The sequence below is a fragment of the Akebia trifoliata genome, chromosome 12 (assembly GCF_017979445.1).
Source record: "Akebia trifoliata isolate Shusen 1 chromosome 12, ASM1797944v1, whole genome shotgun sequence".
Taxonomy (NCBI): domain Eukaryota; kingdom Viridiplantae; phylum Streptophyta; class Magnoliopsida; order Ranunculales; family Lardizabalaceae; genus Akebia; species Akebia trifoliata.
In genome coordinates, this window is record NC_141386.1 from 30,477,824 (window position 1) to 30,492,177 (window position 14,354).

Below are 14,354 nucleotides of genomic sequence, written 5' to 3' on the forward strand. Positions count from 1 at the left end.
CAAAATTTTAGATAACTCTCTATATTACATGACACGTGTCCTGTGAATATTTGAAATACTCCTACGTTTTAAAATTGATGACATGTCCCTTGACCTCGGTCTTCTCTTATGTACTAATGAAAATGATTTAAAAACTTTATATTTTTTCCAAGCTTTTTTTATCCAGAGAATTTCAAGTGGGCTTCATGAACACGCCCTCTGAGCCCAAGCCCATGAAGGAAAATGAGACATATGTACCCCTCCAAACATATGGGATGGGCCAAGCCAGTGAGATGTATCCCTTCAATCTCCAACATTAATGCGTACGTAAGACGTACAGAAGAGGGCACCTTGACTTGTACGCATCATGAATATATTATTAAAATTCTTTAACATATACTATAATATATTCATACTCTATTGTTTTTTTTTACAAAATAATGTAGCACTTAACCTCACATTTCTTTAATTTTCCAATGCCTCACGTCTTCACATTTTAAGAAACTGGGTCAGATACTTATGGTCAATGAAAATTGCAGAATGATTGAAAATAACTTGATCTAATTATTTATTTATTTATTATTATTATTATTATTATTTTATATTTTATGATGGGGTTTCCAGACCTTAGACTTGACTAGCAGGGGTGAGACAACTGGACTCTTAGAGCACCATATCTCATCCAAATTCTCCGGATACAAGCAATACCCCAAAAACAACACATACCAGATAAATAGGGATAAAAAGTATCCAACCAAATAAAGACCTGATCCAATAATATATTTGAGATCACAATTAGATTAACCATACCCACCTGTTAATGACCAGATCTAGTAATCTATGGGAAAGAGATTATTTGTGCACGTGCGGGCATGTTTTTATCGGATTGGATTAATGGGTGTTAAATTGATTGTTAATTAATTAATTAGCTCTGGAGCAAATTGTTGAGATATGTTAAGGATGTCATCAATATGTATTTGCCCTAGGGGTGTCAATGGGTCGGATCCGGTTTGATTTCTAAGGAACTTAGAATCATAATCATTATATTAGTTCGGTTCCAATTCCAAAATAAATGGAACCGGAATCGCCAAAAATCATGGGTACCCATCGGTTCCGGTTCTCAAGATTCAAATGACAAAAAAATTATTTCAAATCATTATAAAAATATATATTTTTAAAAAATAACATATTATTAACAAAATTATTAACTTAGTTATAATTTGTTATACTTTTAGATACAAATTAATTTTTTTTTTTCAAAAATAAAAATTTATCTTTGTTAAAAGTAATAATTTTTTAGAAGAGTAACTCATTTTAAGTTTCAATTAATAATTTATATGAAAAATTGAAGAATTGAAAAATTTTATATTACATGCATTTATTTTTAAAATAAAAAATACCTTAAATCATCTATAATATGGAAAGAAATGACAAAATAAATCGGTTCCCGATACCCATTGAATAGAATCTAATAGTTCTGATTCCTATCGGTTTGATTACATTTTAGACCCGACTCTAATTGTTTCCAATAAAAAAGGATCCAGAATCGGGGTATTCGATTCCGGTCTCGATTCAGTTAAATGGGTACCCACCCATAATTTGACTCAATCCAATTTTTATCAAATCAATTCGAATCAACCCATCTAATCCATTGACAATGCGTCAATATAAGGCTCTCAATGAAGCGGGTTAACGTGGAGTGAGGAGTCAAAATCTAATAAGGGCCTCATTCATTGTATTTCTAAAGTGTCTTACAAGTGGATCCATTTCAACGTCAAATTGAATTCTCCACATTTTAAGTATTGTTTGTATATGATTTAGAATGGATTGCTATTTTATGAGAACGATCCCAATTCCAAATGAAGTAGAGATAATTCTCACAAAATGTTTTGGCTAATCTTTATGTGCCTCTTATGCGAATGTCAGTTCGCATGTCAACATATCCGAACCCATTATAACCCCCATCGGGTTGGTCTAGTGGCAGGCCAAACCTTGATAAGGTCCTCATGAAGAGTAGGTCAAGCGTTTGAAACCCAACAAAGCTGTGAATTTCTTGGGATCACCCTCCAAGGTCTAGTGGACCTTTGGCTCAACTTGTTGCATGTAGGATTTTTCAAAGGGGGTGACTGCAGGATTAATCATACTCGAAGGGTGGGGATACCCACAATTTCAAATATATATGGTTGAGATCCATTGACTCCTAAGAATGACTCGTGAAAAAAACAAACGATCCCAACCCTTTAAACACAAAATCCAATAATTAAGATTTATGAGTATTCTAATACACAAATCTCGAAGATACTTATCCTGAGAATAATTCTCAACTGATTTTATATTTAAAGAATTGCGATCTTGTATTTTTTTTCATGAGTCATTTTTAAGAGTCAAGGGATAGATATATATCTATTATAATGAATTTTCAACTTAGCTCATGGCGTCATATTTATGTGCACTCTTATGAGAATGTCAGCTTGCATGTCAACCTATCCGAACCCACGTTACACATGTTACATAATATGTCAAGAGCAAGTTTTAATGTACCAACTTAGCTAAGTTAGTAAGGCATGTGTAGAGTGGATGTCACAACCTAGGTTCAAAACTCGTTGAACCCACCACATTTACGTTGGTTCTGGATCAATAGGATTCGATCCCAATCCCACCCATCAACGGTACTTTAAAAAAATGAGCGTGCTGGGGTGACACAGAATTTACTGTGATTCTCACTATTCTTACATGGAGATGCATACATAACCGTAGATGGTTGTTACTTGTATCTCGAGGAAATACATCTATGGTTATGTGCACATCCCACGTCATACTTGTGAGAATCACAGTAAATACCGTGTGTCCTCACAGTATTTTCCTTAAAAAAAAAAAAAAAAAAAAAGATAAGAAAAATCTTCATACCATGGAAGAGCACCAACAGATATTAATACAGATAGTGAAATTTGAGGCAACATATGATAATGGAAGTAGACCATGAATATTCGTGCTCTGTTCCCTATTTAATGCACAAGTAGGGCTAATCATGGCCCCACTTAATCATCTCATCAGTTAGTTAGGATCACAGGATCAGGGGCAGTTTGTGTGTCCCACATCTATGATGAACTTGTGGGTCCATGGAATCACGATATTTGATTCGAAACTATTGTGCCTCTTTAAATGTAATGGACCTTAAAACTCTAGCATCATTAGTGTACCCTCCCACTCTTAATTAGGGGTGTCGAATATGGTCTCCCCAAGGAAGAAAGAAAATAAAAGAGGAAGAACTTTTGAAGAAGAAATAAAATAAAAGTACACATGGTGCTAGTAAATTACTACGCCCCACTTCTTGAGATTGGTGGGGTTGAATAGTTGGTCAAATCTCTTTCCTCTGTCTTTGGTCAATGAAACTTTGCTGCCCCGATCAACTCATTCAATAAATTTATAGGATTTTATGTATAATTTAGAATTAATAATCACATACTTTCATTGTTGATAGTTTTAATTTGTATCTCAAAAAAAAAAAATTTATTATTATCTGTGTAGAACGATTTTATGACCCATCATATTATTGTTCCATGTTTTGGATTGCATGTATTGATGTTGTTTGTTGTCAAATATGTTTTGTTTTTAAGACACCCACCTACTCCAACATTTGTGTTTTATAATAGTCATCACATGTTTCGGGAATTTTCTTGTGTTATATAATCGTGTGGATCATCACGTCGGAGGTTTAATAGTGGATTTCATATGTGAAGTCAACTCCCTATTTTTTAGGGGATTTCAAAATTTTGAGTTGGCACCAAACTAGGCTATAGGAGTCGACACGGATCATTTCATCTTCAATGCTTAGCTCAAATCGTATCCTAATAGCATTGCTTAACTTGTATCTTGAGATGCAAGATAGCATAAGATGCAGTCATTTTCTTAAGTATATAAAAGCAATAGAAGGTAAAAATATTTGTCCCACCCTTAACGAACATAGGCATCAATGATCAAATTGTTGGTGATTTTTGGCCATTGGATTTGAATAGATTTTGATCATAGTAGGTTGCATAATAAACGAAGAAGGGTCACTACAACAATTAAATATCACTTGACTAAAGGACTTGTAGTTAGGGCTGGTAATGATTCGAAATATACTCGATGTCCAAATTGATCTGATGCAAAAAAACATGAAAAATCATATTCAAATTGAAATTTTAGATCTGAAATAATTTCGGATCAGATTCGGATGTACCCCAATCCGATTTGAAAAAATTCAATTAGAATATATTTCATTAATTTCTTTTATTATTCTTAATTTCATATAAATATATACAGATAAAATGTTTTAATCTTTTTTATTTCCCTTTATATTTGTAGTAGGAAAGTAGATTTTTTTAAAATTTTATATGATTTTATATTTTAAAATTTTTTTTGACATTGATAATTTGAAAATAACGCATGTGTTCAGATCGGACCCAATCGATTTCAGATTAAGGATGAAATGAAATGGATCGGATTCAGTTCACATATTCATTAATCCATTCAGATCGGTATTAGAGTGGCATTGATTCAATACCGAACCAATCCATTGCCAACCCTACTTGTAGTATGCTGATTTCTCAAAACTGGTCAAAAGTGCCACGTGGTGCACAAAGAGGTCAATAGTCAGGTTGTAACTCACCTCCTGAGAGCACAAGATCTTACCACAGATGAACCAATGAAGACATAACCTGACCACTACTCCATCATCACCAGCTTTATTTTATTTAATAAGACTCAATAACTTAATTCTTAAAATACTCCTACAACAGAACAATAAGGGATTGTAGTGCAACTTAGTTTATAAATAATCTAATTCTATAAAGTCGCACTAAAAAGTTAATTGGTCGTAAAGAAGAAACATATAAAGATCATGCGTTGTTCCACAAACCTTTTTCTTTTCAGGTTTTCTTAAAAGTTTGTTTTAAAGAAGTAAATCTTGCCCATGCCCCAACTCACAAGAGATATGTAAGATAGTATTAGTTTGTTAAATGTGTCTTTGTGGGCCTGAAACGAAAATGTAAGCCTGGATCACTATAACTAGCAATTAATGTATTTGATGAACAATCAGGAAATATATACAACATTTATGTGATTCACCTAAATCAATATCAATGAAAAATGAGAGAGTTTAATTACGTTTGAAAATTATTACACTCTTGATTTATAAAATCATTAGAGTTTAGGCATGACCATCCTCTTTGAGGGTAATGAGGGTAAAAGCCAAAAAACGAAAAAAAAAAAAAAAAATTGGAGAGAAATTATTAAAAGAAATTAAGATTAAGAGAGTAAAAAATAATAAAGTAGGTGAAGGAAGAGATATAATGAAACTAAAAGGAGCGAAGAAGAAAGACAAAAGTGTGAAGTAATGCAATGGGACATTTGTAATACCACAAAATTGTAACTGAGGGAACGTTGATCACACCTCAAAAATAACACAAAACTGCATTAACTCAGTTGTATTTTATTATATAGATTGGATTCTCAATCCAAAATTAAGTTGTCAAACCCTTCATATTTCTCTTTATTCAAGACGATCTAACCTAATAAGATAGTATCCAAAGGAGGAATTTGATCAGATTTTAAAATCCAAACTAATATTCCAATTCTAAAATCTAATGTTATGTTTGGTTCAAAACCAATTCTCCCAATCAACAATTGGATAAAATCTTTAATGGAACAGAACCCATTTCTTGCATTTTTCAAGTTTGTTTCTTATGCATTCATGTTAAAATGACAATTTTGCATTTAAGCATAAAATAGATTTCAAAACTCATTTCAATAAACATTGAGGTCAAATAAAATTCTTGATTTTGTACACAACTTCCATAGTTAATCTAAAATCAATATCTAGTAATTGAACCAAACGCCACCCAAGATTTAAAATAGTTTTTAAAAAAAAAAACCTCAACCCATTACCCAAATTAACAACTCATATTTGACACTTAGTTTTCAAAAAAATTAAAAAGTTGAAATTTGGTTGCAAGTAGTGAGCAAGCACGCCCAATGTAACGCGCGGTTCCCGGGGCTCAAGAGATTCCCAAGGCGTGAGACCAAAGGCTGGCAACCCAACCCAACTCATAGGGAAATGTGTTTTCGAATTCCCCCAACTATTCAAAATTCCGTTTCTTTCTATAACAATCTCTTACTTTTGTTTCTCTCATAAAGGGTCAGCTTTGTTGGGTATCAAATAATCTTACTTTATTGCTTAAACATGTCTGCATCTTGATCTTGTTGTTTTCTAATGGTTTTGTCTCCCAAAAACACTATATCAAGAGAAAGTTTACTACTACTCACTCTCACAATCACAACTAGAGAAATTCAAAAGAAAAACTGTCGTTTTTCTGTTTAAATTTCAGTGCTTTTTGATAGTTTCCATTCTCCTTCTATTCTCACATAGGTTTAAACTCCAAAAAATGCTACAAAAGACCACCTCTCTCTTTTGTATCCAGTGGTCAAAGTCAAAGTACCATAAATAGGGACATATGGTAGTGAGGCTTTTCTTGTTTTCTTAATCTAAGTATCCTAAGTGGCAATATAGCATCAGTAGGACCCATACGACCACCTAAGCCTTAACAGAAATTCTATTGCCACACCAACTTTTACTTACAACATGCCAATCCTTTTGAAATTAAGGAGCTATTTTATCTAAGGATTGTTGTGTTATAAGTAAAAGTCGGTGTGCTAATAGTAGCCCTATATTTTAAATGGGCTTAAGCTAGTTTTGGAACATGCCCATCAAGAAAAATGTGTATAAAATTAAGTCCAAACCAATGGAGTATTATATAAATAGAGAGGTAAAATGACTACATGCAATGGGACAGCTAAGATCATTCCATAGAGTATTTAAAAAAAAATGCATTTGATGGTTTTAAAATTAAATTTATTGGCTTAAATTGTATGATTTGGTGGAGGTTTGAACCCATGACTTCTTTGAAAATAAAGGTTCTTTTTTATTGCAGGTGAAAAATGGGTGGGAAATCAAAATTCTACGGAAATTTATATTTTGCATTGTTTGATTACTAATTTTCTGTTGAAAAAAGATTTTCGATCCTCAACTAAAAATTGTCTCTTTGTTGGATTTCATTTTACCTAAACTAAAAAAAATATGAAATTAAGTTATGTCTCTCTCTCTCTCTCTCATAAAAGTTTTGTGTTTTGTAGAAACGTAACAAGAGTAAAGATATAAAAAAAATTAAAAAATTAAAATAAAAATAAATAAACACACAAGATTTACGTGGTTAGACAAATTGCCTACATCCACGGAGGAGAGGGAGAAAAATCTACTATCATTGGTAAAGTTTACAAACTCTCTGTCCGTAGTTGCAAAGAACCTCACAGAGCAAAAACATAAAATAAAAAATAAAAAAAAATAAAAAAACCCTACTCAAAAATACAATATATACCCACACACACAAAAAAATGCCTCGGGGGGCCCTCAAACCCTGCATGGGCCCAATCGAGTAGCCTGACTTTGGGCCTAGGCCACTCCACATCGACAGAAGGTCCCTTTTGATATTGCCTTGCCTCCTGAAGTCCAAACCCAATAAGAATACTTGACATCTCATACCATTTTGAATCTTTCAAAAAAAAAAAATTGTTTCTTATTTCTTATTTCTTATTTTCTTTTTTAGTCTTCCATTGGATAAGCAAAGATTTTCCTTTCATTTATATATAGATGTTCACATTATTTTCTTAATTGTTCAATTGGGGAAATAGAAAATTGTTAAGGGGGTGGTTTTCTATTCGTGTCCAGTTGCATAATGGGTGATTCTCTTCGTACCTAATCACAAAGTGTCTCAAAGCTCCCAAACACTATGTATATGCACACTCATACATGCGCAGTAGTGGTGTGTTCCAACAACCAGTATGGTACGAGTGGGATTAACCCAATCTTGGCTAGCTCACCAAGAAAATGAATATTGAGATCTTTACCTTTAGTTTTTAGTTGGGTCAAATAAAAAAATCAACCATCAAATCTGATAGAAAAAACTAATATATTTTCACATAATTTATTGGGGCACTAGAACACATGGATATTCAAACAACACATAATAGAAATTACAACGATAGAAATTTGGGTTTTCATTATATCTTGGAAATGGTTTGTCCGTAACTCTTTGGGCTCACAGGTTCAATGGGAGGGCAATGAAATTTGTTTTAAACAAATCAAATTTAATTAACTAGCCTTGAAAGCCTATTATTTTCCTCTTTCTATTTTCTGCCTCCATATTTGAATTAAATATCCAACAAAACCTATGTTTGGATTGAGAGCAGTGGAGAGAAGAAAAGCTCATTAATAGAAGAGAAAAGAAATTCAGTTTCTCTCCAACATGTTTGAATTGATAGGAGAGAAATTGGGATAACTTTGAAATTTTAAAAAGTCTTAAAAGAGATCTAAAGTTGGAATTATAAAAAATTTTAAAAGGGTTTCTTTCCAAATCTCTCCACCTTTTGAGAAAAAAAAAATTCACCTTTTTCTATTCTTTTCTCTTCTCTCCCCAACTTAAGAATCCAAATAAGAGAAATTTATTTATTTTCTCTTTCTCTTCTCTCCATTTCTCTCAATCCAAACACAATAGGGAATATTGTAATACAATATTTATTAGACAAATAAATGCATATTAATAGATATATGCAATTAAATGTCTTTTTAACAAACATGTGGCTTGGACAATCATGGTTGATATTTTTGACCTAATTTAGTTTTGCCCGTCTGAAGGCGGATCCTAAGTATCAAGTACATCTCTTATTTTTACATTTTATTTTTCTCCTTTTTAAATTAGGCTTTTTAGTATTATTTAGTTAACTAAACCTTTTAAAATTGTCCAAAAAGGCAAAAAACAATGGATCTGGGGTTTAAGAAATTGATACAATTCTCATGTTTTTCCTCACATCTAAAAGCCATTTGTTTGATGAAGAATCTAAAACATATTGTGAGGTTAGAAATGTCCAAAAAAACACTACAGTGAGAGAACTTTTAAGAGCAATATAATTATTGTTTTGTCCCCACAAGGCTACAACTCTATCAATTTGATCTTTAGAATTTAGAATTTGTCTCTTTTACGTTTTTGTTTTTTAAATGTGTTTTTGTCCTTAAATTTCTTTGAAAAAACTTTAATTGTTTAGACAGTAGAAGTACTTGTTGCTTGTTTTCAAAGAAACAAGAAAGTCAGAATGACAATTAAAAAAGTTAGGTTGAATGGCATGAATTGTAGGAAGTTTTACTAAATGTACCCACCAACTGCAACCTTATTCCTCCTTTTTCTTCTCTTAAGCCATTAAGCATGGTTTTACATATAAAACTCAAGAACTTGACTCTTGACTCAGATGTCCCCCACGTTGAAAAATTATGATTTATGAGTCAACCTTGACAAGTCAAGCAAAAATATAAAGTATTTAAGTTATAAATGTTGAAAAAACAATAGCCAATAGATCTTGCCCGACTCGATGCATTTTTAAGCTGACTTGGCCAATTTGATGAGTTGATTTGATAATTTTTTGAGTTGACTCGGTAAATTGATTCTATTTGCTTATGCGGGACCACTTGATAAAATTATAAAACTAACATCGATTGTACGCTCCCTGACCTGATAGTTATATTACCATAAAGCTTTTTCATGTGTATCCCGAGGCAAATGATCTATAGTTTTATGATGGGGTGTCTGGGAAAAAGAGCATCAGATTATCACGACTCTTATTTTTTTCTTTTTTTTCAAGTGTATAATTTTATTTATTATTATTTTTTTAAATAAATATATTCACAGAGAAGAGGAGAGGAATGAAATTTCTTTCACAATTTATAGTACCATCAGTTAAAAAAGAGTTTTAAATAATACATTTATAAAAATGAATTAATTTGTCACACCAACTTTTACTAACCCCACACCAACTGTATACAATTCTTTAATGATATACATATAAATTGGTGTGGCAATAGCAACTCTCTAAAATAAAGCATTAAAAACAACAAGGTGACCACTCTTCAGTGGACCTACAAAAATAATCACCCCACCTCAGATCTTCAATGATGGGCATGATGGACAATATTTATTAAAAATTCAGACTTCCACCCAAATGGGGGATGGGATCATGGGGTCAGTGGACCCAAAAGATTACGCCACGTGCCATTTTCAGGATGACAGCATTATCCAAATTTAAATAACCCAAATACATGCTAACATGTGGATGTTCCCCTCCACATTGATATTAGATCATAATCTGTCGAAGCTCTGACTGATTGACTTTTATTTTTCTAAGAGTCATCATTTTATTTGATTGACTAAGAATGATGATCGATCATATGGTCAGGAGTAATATGTAGATCAAGTCACAGACAATATGTTGCCCCATTGATTGGTGCAATCAAATTATATGATGAGGATGTTCCAACATATTGAATATTATAATTTTGTAGCCAACGTTTTACTTGCTTCTTGCACAAGTGACAAATCAAAATTTGGTAGAAATCAAAAGCAACTTCAACTTACTTTCAACTTCTAATTTTTATTTTTATTGGAATCTAATATAATTTTAAATTACTTTTTTATTATTATAATATTATCCTCAATTTCTCAATTTTTTTTTTATTTTAAAATTTGCATGGAGTAATTTTATTTTTTCATCACCAATGTATCTTAACATCATCTTCGTCTTGTATTAGTGTGTTACATGCAAAAGAGTATCTAATACTTTAAGAAGTATGTGTGATTTGTGGGGTATTGCATGTCATCAAGGTATTTGGGTGAGATATGATGTTTTAAGAGGTTCGATGCCTCGCCTTGCAAATCAGGTCGACAAGTCTAGAGTCCTGTTACCAACAAAAAAAAGTCTTTGACGCGAAAGTTAGTTTTATATTAATGTAATATAATTCAATCATCCACAACTAATGCATTCATATTTTATTTATAGACCTACCCTCATCAAGTCACATTTTGATAATTTTTTTGGATATTTAAAGAAAAATTGATCAACTTTTGATGAATTTACAATTCTAGCTCTGATCATTTTAATTACAAAAATGTGAGCGATAACAAATTCAAAAGTTTTTAAAATGACTATTTCACAAGTTTAAAGTGACTAATTGGAAATAATCACTTTAAAACCACCAAATTCATTACCGTTTTTTTTTTTTTAAGACGTGATTATTCACGTTTTGATAATTAAAATGAACAGTGAGCCAAAATCATAAATAACTCATTTTCAACTCACGAAATGGTAATTCACCTTTCTTTTTTCTTTCTATCAAGTCTCTTTCATGATTTATCCTTTGATCTTAGATTACTTATTTTTGGGGATTCATACCATTGACTATACTTTTGGATTGTCATTCCGATTTAAATATCTTGAGTTCTTCCCATGAAAGATCATATTGATATTAATTAATTTTATCTATGTGCCATATATATATATATATTTATATTAGAGTGATTCCCCACCGTTGGATACAAATCTTAAGGTGACCAATGTTTAATCATGATTTTTCATATATCTAATATAATTATTAAAAGAAATTTAAAAATACAAATTTAATAATAAATACTCAAAACTAGTAATATAATTACCTAAATGTCCATATATATATATATATATATATATATAAGTGGTTTCTTTGCCAAATTTCTCACAACTCCTAAAGATATAAACAAATAAAATAAATAAACTACTAGATAATAGCCAATTTTGTAATTGAAATACTCATCGAAGAGATTCAAAGAGGTGTGAAAGAACCCAAGTTCCCAAACTCATAATCATCCATTATTATTTTTTGGTTTTTTCAAAACTTCATCATCAATCTATTTCAGAAATATTCAGGTCTCACAGTCTGTTTTAGTGGCCCTGAACTAGTTAATGAAATTTGTTTCTTTAACGTAATAAATGAAATTGTCACCATGCCCTCAGCATTTCTCTGTTGCCAAGAATCAAGAAAGGGACAGCACCAACTTCGAGTAATTTCTTTTCCCATTCAGGGGTAGTTTAGTCATTAAAATACATAAAAAGATACAAAATAGAAGAAGACAGATTCTATTGGCACACCAATTTTTACTTACAACCCACTAAACCAATTCCTTTGAAATTAAATGTCTGTGTGTTATAAGTAAAAGTTAGTGTGTTAATAGAACCTCTCTAAAGTAAATTTCATTAAAACATCATCAATGACAATGGTTCTTTCTCTCTTTCATTATATTCTTCCATCTTTGATGAATCATCAAAGAGTGAAAGAAAACTCTCTCTCTGAAACCAAGACCAACCAACGAAAGCTTGAGCTTTTCTTCTAGTCGTTAATGGCGACTGGTTGGGTCAGATCGTTACAGTGCAAATCGAGAGCTTTTGATGACGTGTACCTCCCAAGCCCCAAACACATAAACAATCTCCTCCCTTCTTCAAGTTGCAGAAAAAGCTTTCAAGGCCTTAAAGACGTCATCGAAACCGCTAAACAAAAACCCAGAAAAAAACCCAGTTCGAAATACCACCCAAAACCCACAAAATCTGAAGCTGGTGGACCTGGTTCAGGTTCGAACTTGGTTCGATCCACTAACTCTGCACGTCCTTCTCGTAGTCATGAACCGTTCTTCCCGACCCTAATCGAGCTTCAAGAGGGACACCAATCTCGCAACGTTGTAGAGATTATCTTCCACACGAGTTGGTCACCCAAAGCGTTCTCGGGTCGGATCGAGATGCTCTTCAAGGTTCAAAACCTGCCCAAGACAGTTGCCCGGTTTGAAGAATATAGAGAGATTGTGAAGTGCAGAGCTGTTTCGGGCAGTCCGGGCAGAACTACTAAGGAGGATGACGTCCGTTGTATAGCTGACGGTAACGAAGTGATGAGATTTCATTGCTTGGGTCCCACAGCTGGAGCGATCTACGACGTCGGTGGGATGTGTACGTTTTCCGGGAAAGATACGGCGATTTGTACGTTTTCCGGCAGTGGTGGGGCCCACGAGAGTGGTGGTGGAGGTAAGGGAAGAAGGGCTATGTTGGTTTGCCGAGTCATTGCTGGTAGAGTTTATAAGAGACTCGGAGTTGAATCGATTTTGCAAGGCCGAGTTGGGTTTGACTCGGTTAGTGGAGACAAAGAGGAGCTACTTGTGTTTGATTCAAGAGCTGTATTGCCTTGTTTCCTTATCATCTATAAAATATAGACAAGAAAAGAGGCAAAAAAATATGTGTTCTTGCATCTATCAACTCTTATTTTCTCTTCTTCTTCTATTTTTTTTTTTCTAGGATTATTGAAAAGAAGAGTCGATAAAATGCCACTACATTAATCTATTTTGTTTCCTCTAATATTTCTTTTTTATGTGATGGACAAGTGTAATCATATGTTGTTAAAAATGTGTTTTTTTTTTTTTTTTTCTTTTGTGGGTCTATGAAGCTATATTTGATGTTTGGTTTTGTGTTTAAAGTTTGAATGAAAGAATGAAGTGAGGTGTGATTTGGAATATTTAGAGCAATAAAACAGTCAAGTGGTTAAGTGTAAGGGGTCCCATTGTTTGTTTTGTTTTAGTAGAGTTTGTTAGGATATGCACAAAGTTGGCAAATGGTAGTAGTATGGTACAATGTAAGTCACGAGTTTGACATTAATTTGCTTCTCTTGCCAGAAAAGATTAGAAGGTAGAGATAGAGAGAGATTCTTGTCTTGCGGACAACCACAACCACAAGATTTGCTGCCAACTTGTGATTTTCTGACTTAAAATTTTTTCACTAGATTGGTACAAGGCTGACTTATCAAGGGCACAGAACCATAGATCTTTTTCTTAGGATGCACACGAAACGATCAACTGTTTTATGCCCTTGCCACGTCAATAAAGTACAAATCGAGAGAAAATTTTGGAGTCAGGAAATATTTGATGGGTACCATCAAGAGTTAATATCAACAATGAGTGGAGTGGTTTCTTGTTCTTATAACAACATATGGTGTCTATATGCATAGGCAGAGCCAGAATTTTCTTGTAGTGGGGGCAAACTATGGTTAGTTGTATAGTTAAAGAATTTGAAGATGAATGATTTTAGAGAGAAATTCATAGGTTTTTTGTTAGAAGTTGAAGAAAATGATATTTAGGTCATTTCCTTTTAGTATATGAAAAGGCCTGGTCAAGAGGCAATGTCATCAACATAAAATTGAAAGGGAGGGGAGGGGAGGGGGGCAAATGGGGAGAGAGGGGAGGGAGTGGGGACAAATGGGGCATATAAATACTTGAATTGAAAGGGGAGGGGGGGGGGGGACAAATGGGGCACATAATTAGTTGAAAATATAGGGATGTCTGAAAGTTTTGTGAGGGTAATTGCCCCCATCAGCTCCTTACTAGCTCCGTCTCGGTCTACATGATCACATTTTGTTTAGAGATTAAATACATCGGACTACATGC

The 14,354-nt window shown here is 33.0% G+C and overlaps 1 protein-coding gene across 1 annotated transcript; it reads left to right on the forward strand.

Annotated features, from left to right (window-relative positions):
- Positions 1 to 12,117: 12,117 nt before the first annotated feature.
- LOC147389440 (uncharacterized) lies at positions 12,118 to 13,465 on the forward strand. The gene has a single exon (XM_086419869.1). It carries the CDS (start codon positions 12,273 to 12,275, stop codon positions 13,128 to 13,130), a length of 858 nt encoding a protein of 285 aa, XP_086275995.1. The 5' UTR covers positions 12,118 to 12,272; the 3' UTR covers positions 13,131 to 13,465.
- Positions 13,466 to 14,354: the final 889 nt, after the last annotated feature.

What these genes read in the sequence shown, in the direction of transcription:
- LOC147389440 (XM_086419869.1), top strand. Translation starts at nt 12,273, where the DNA reads ATGGCGACTGGTTGGGTCAGATCGTTACAGTGCAAATCGAGAGCTTTT.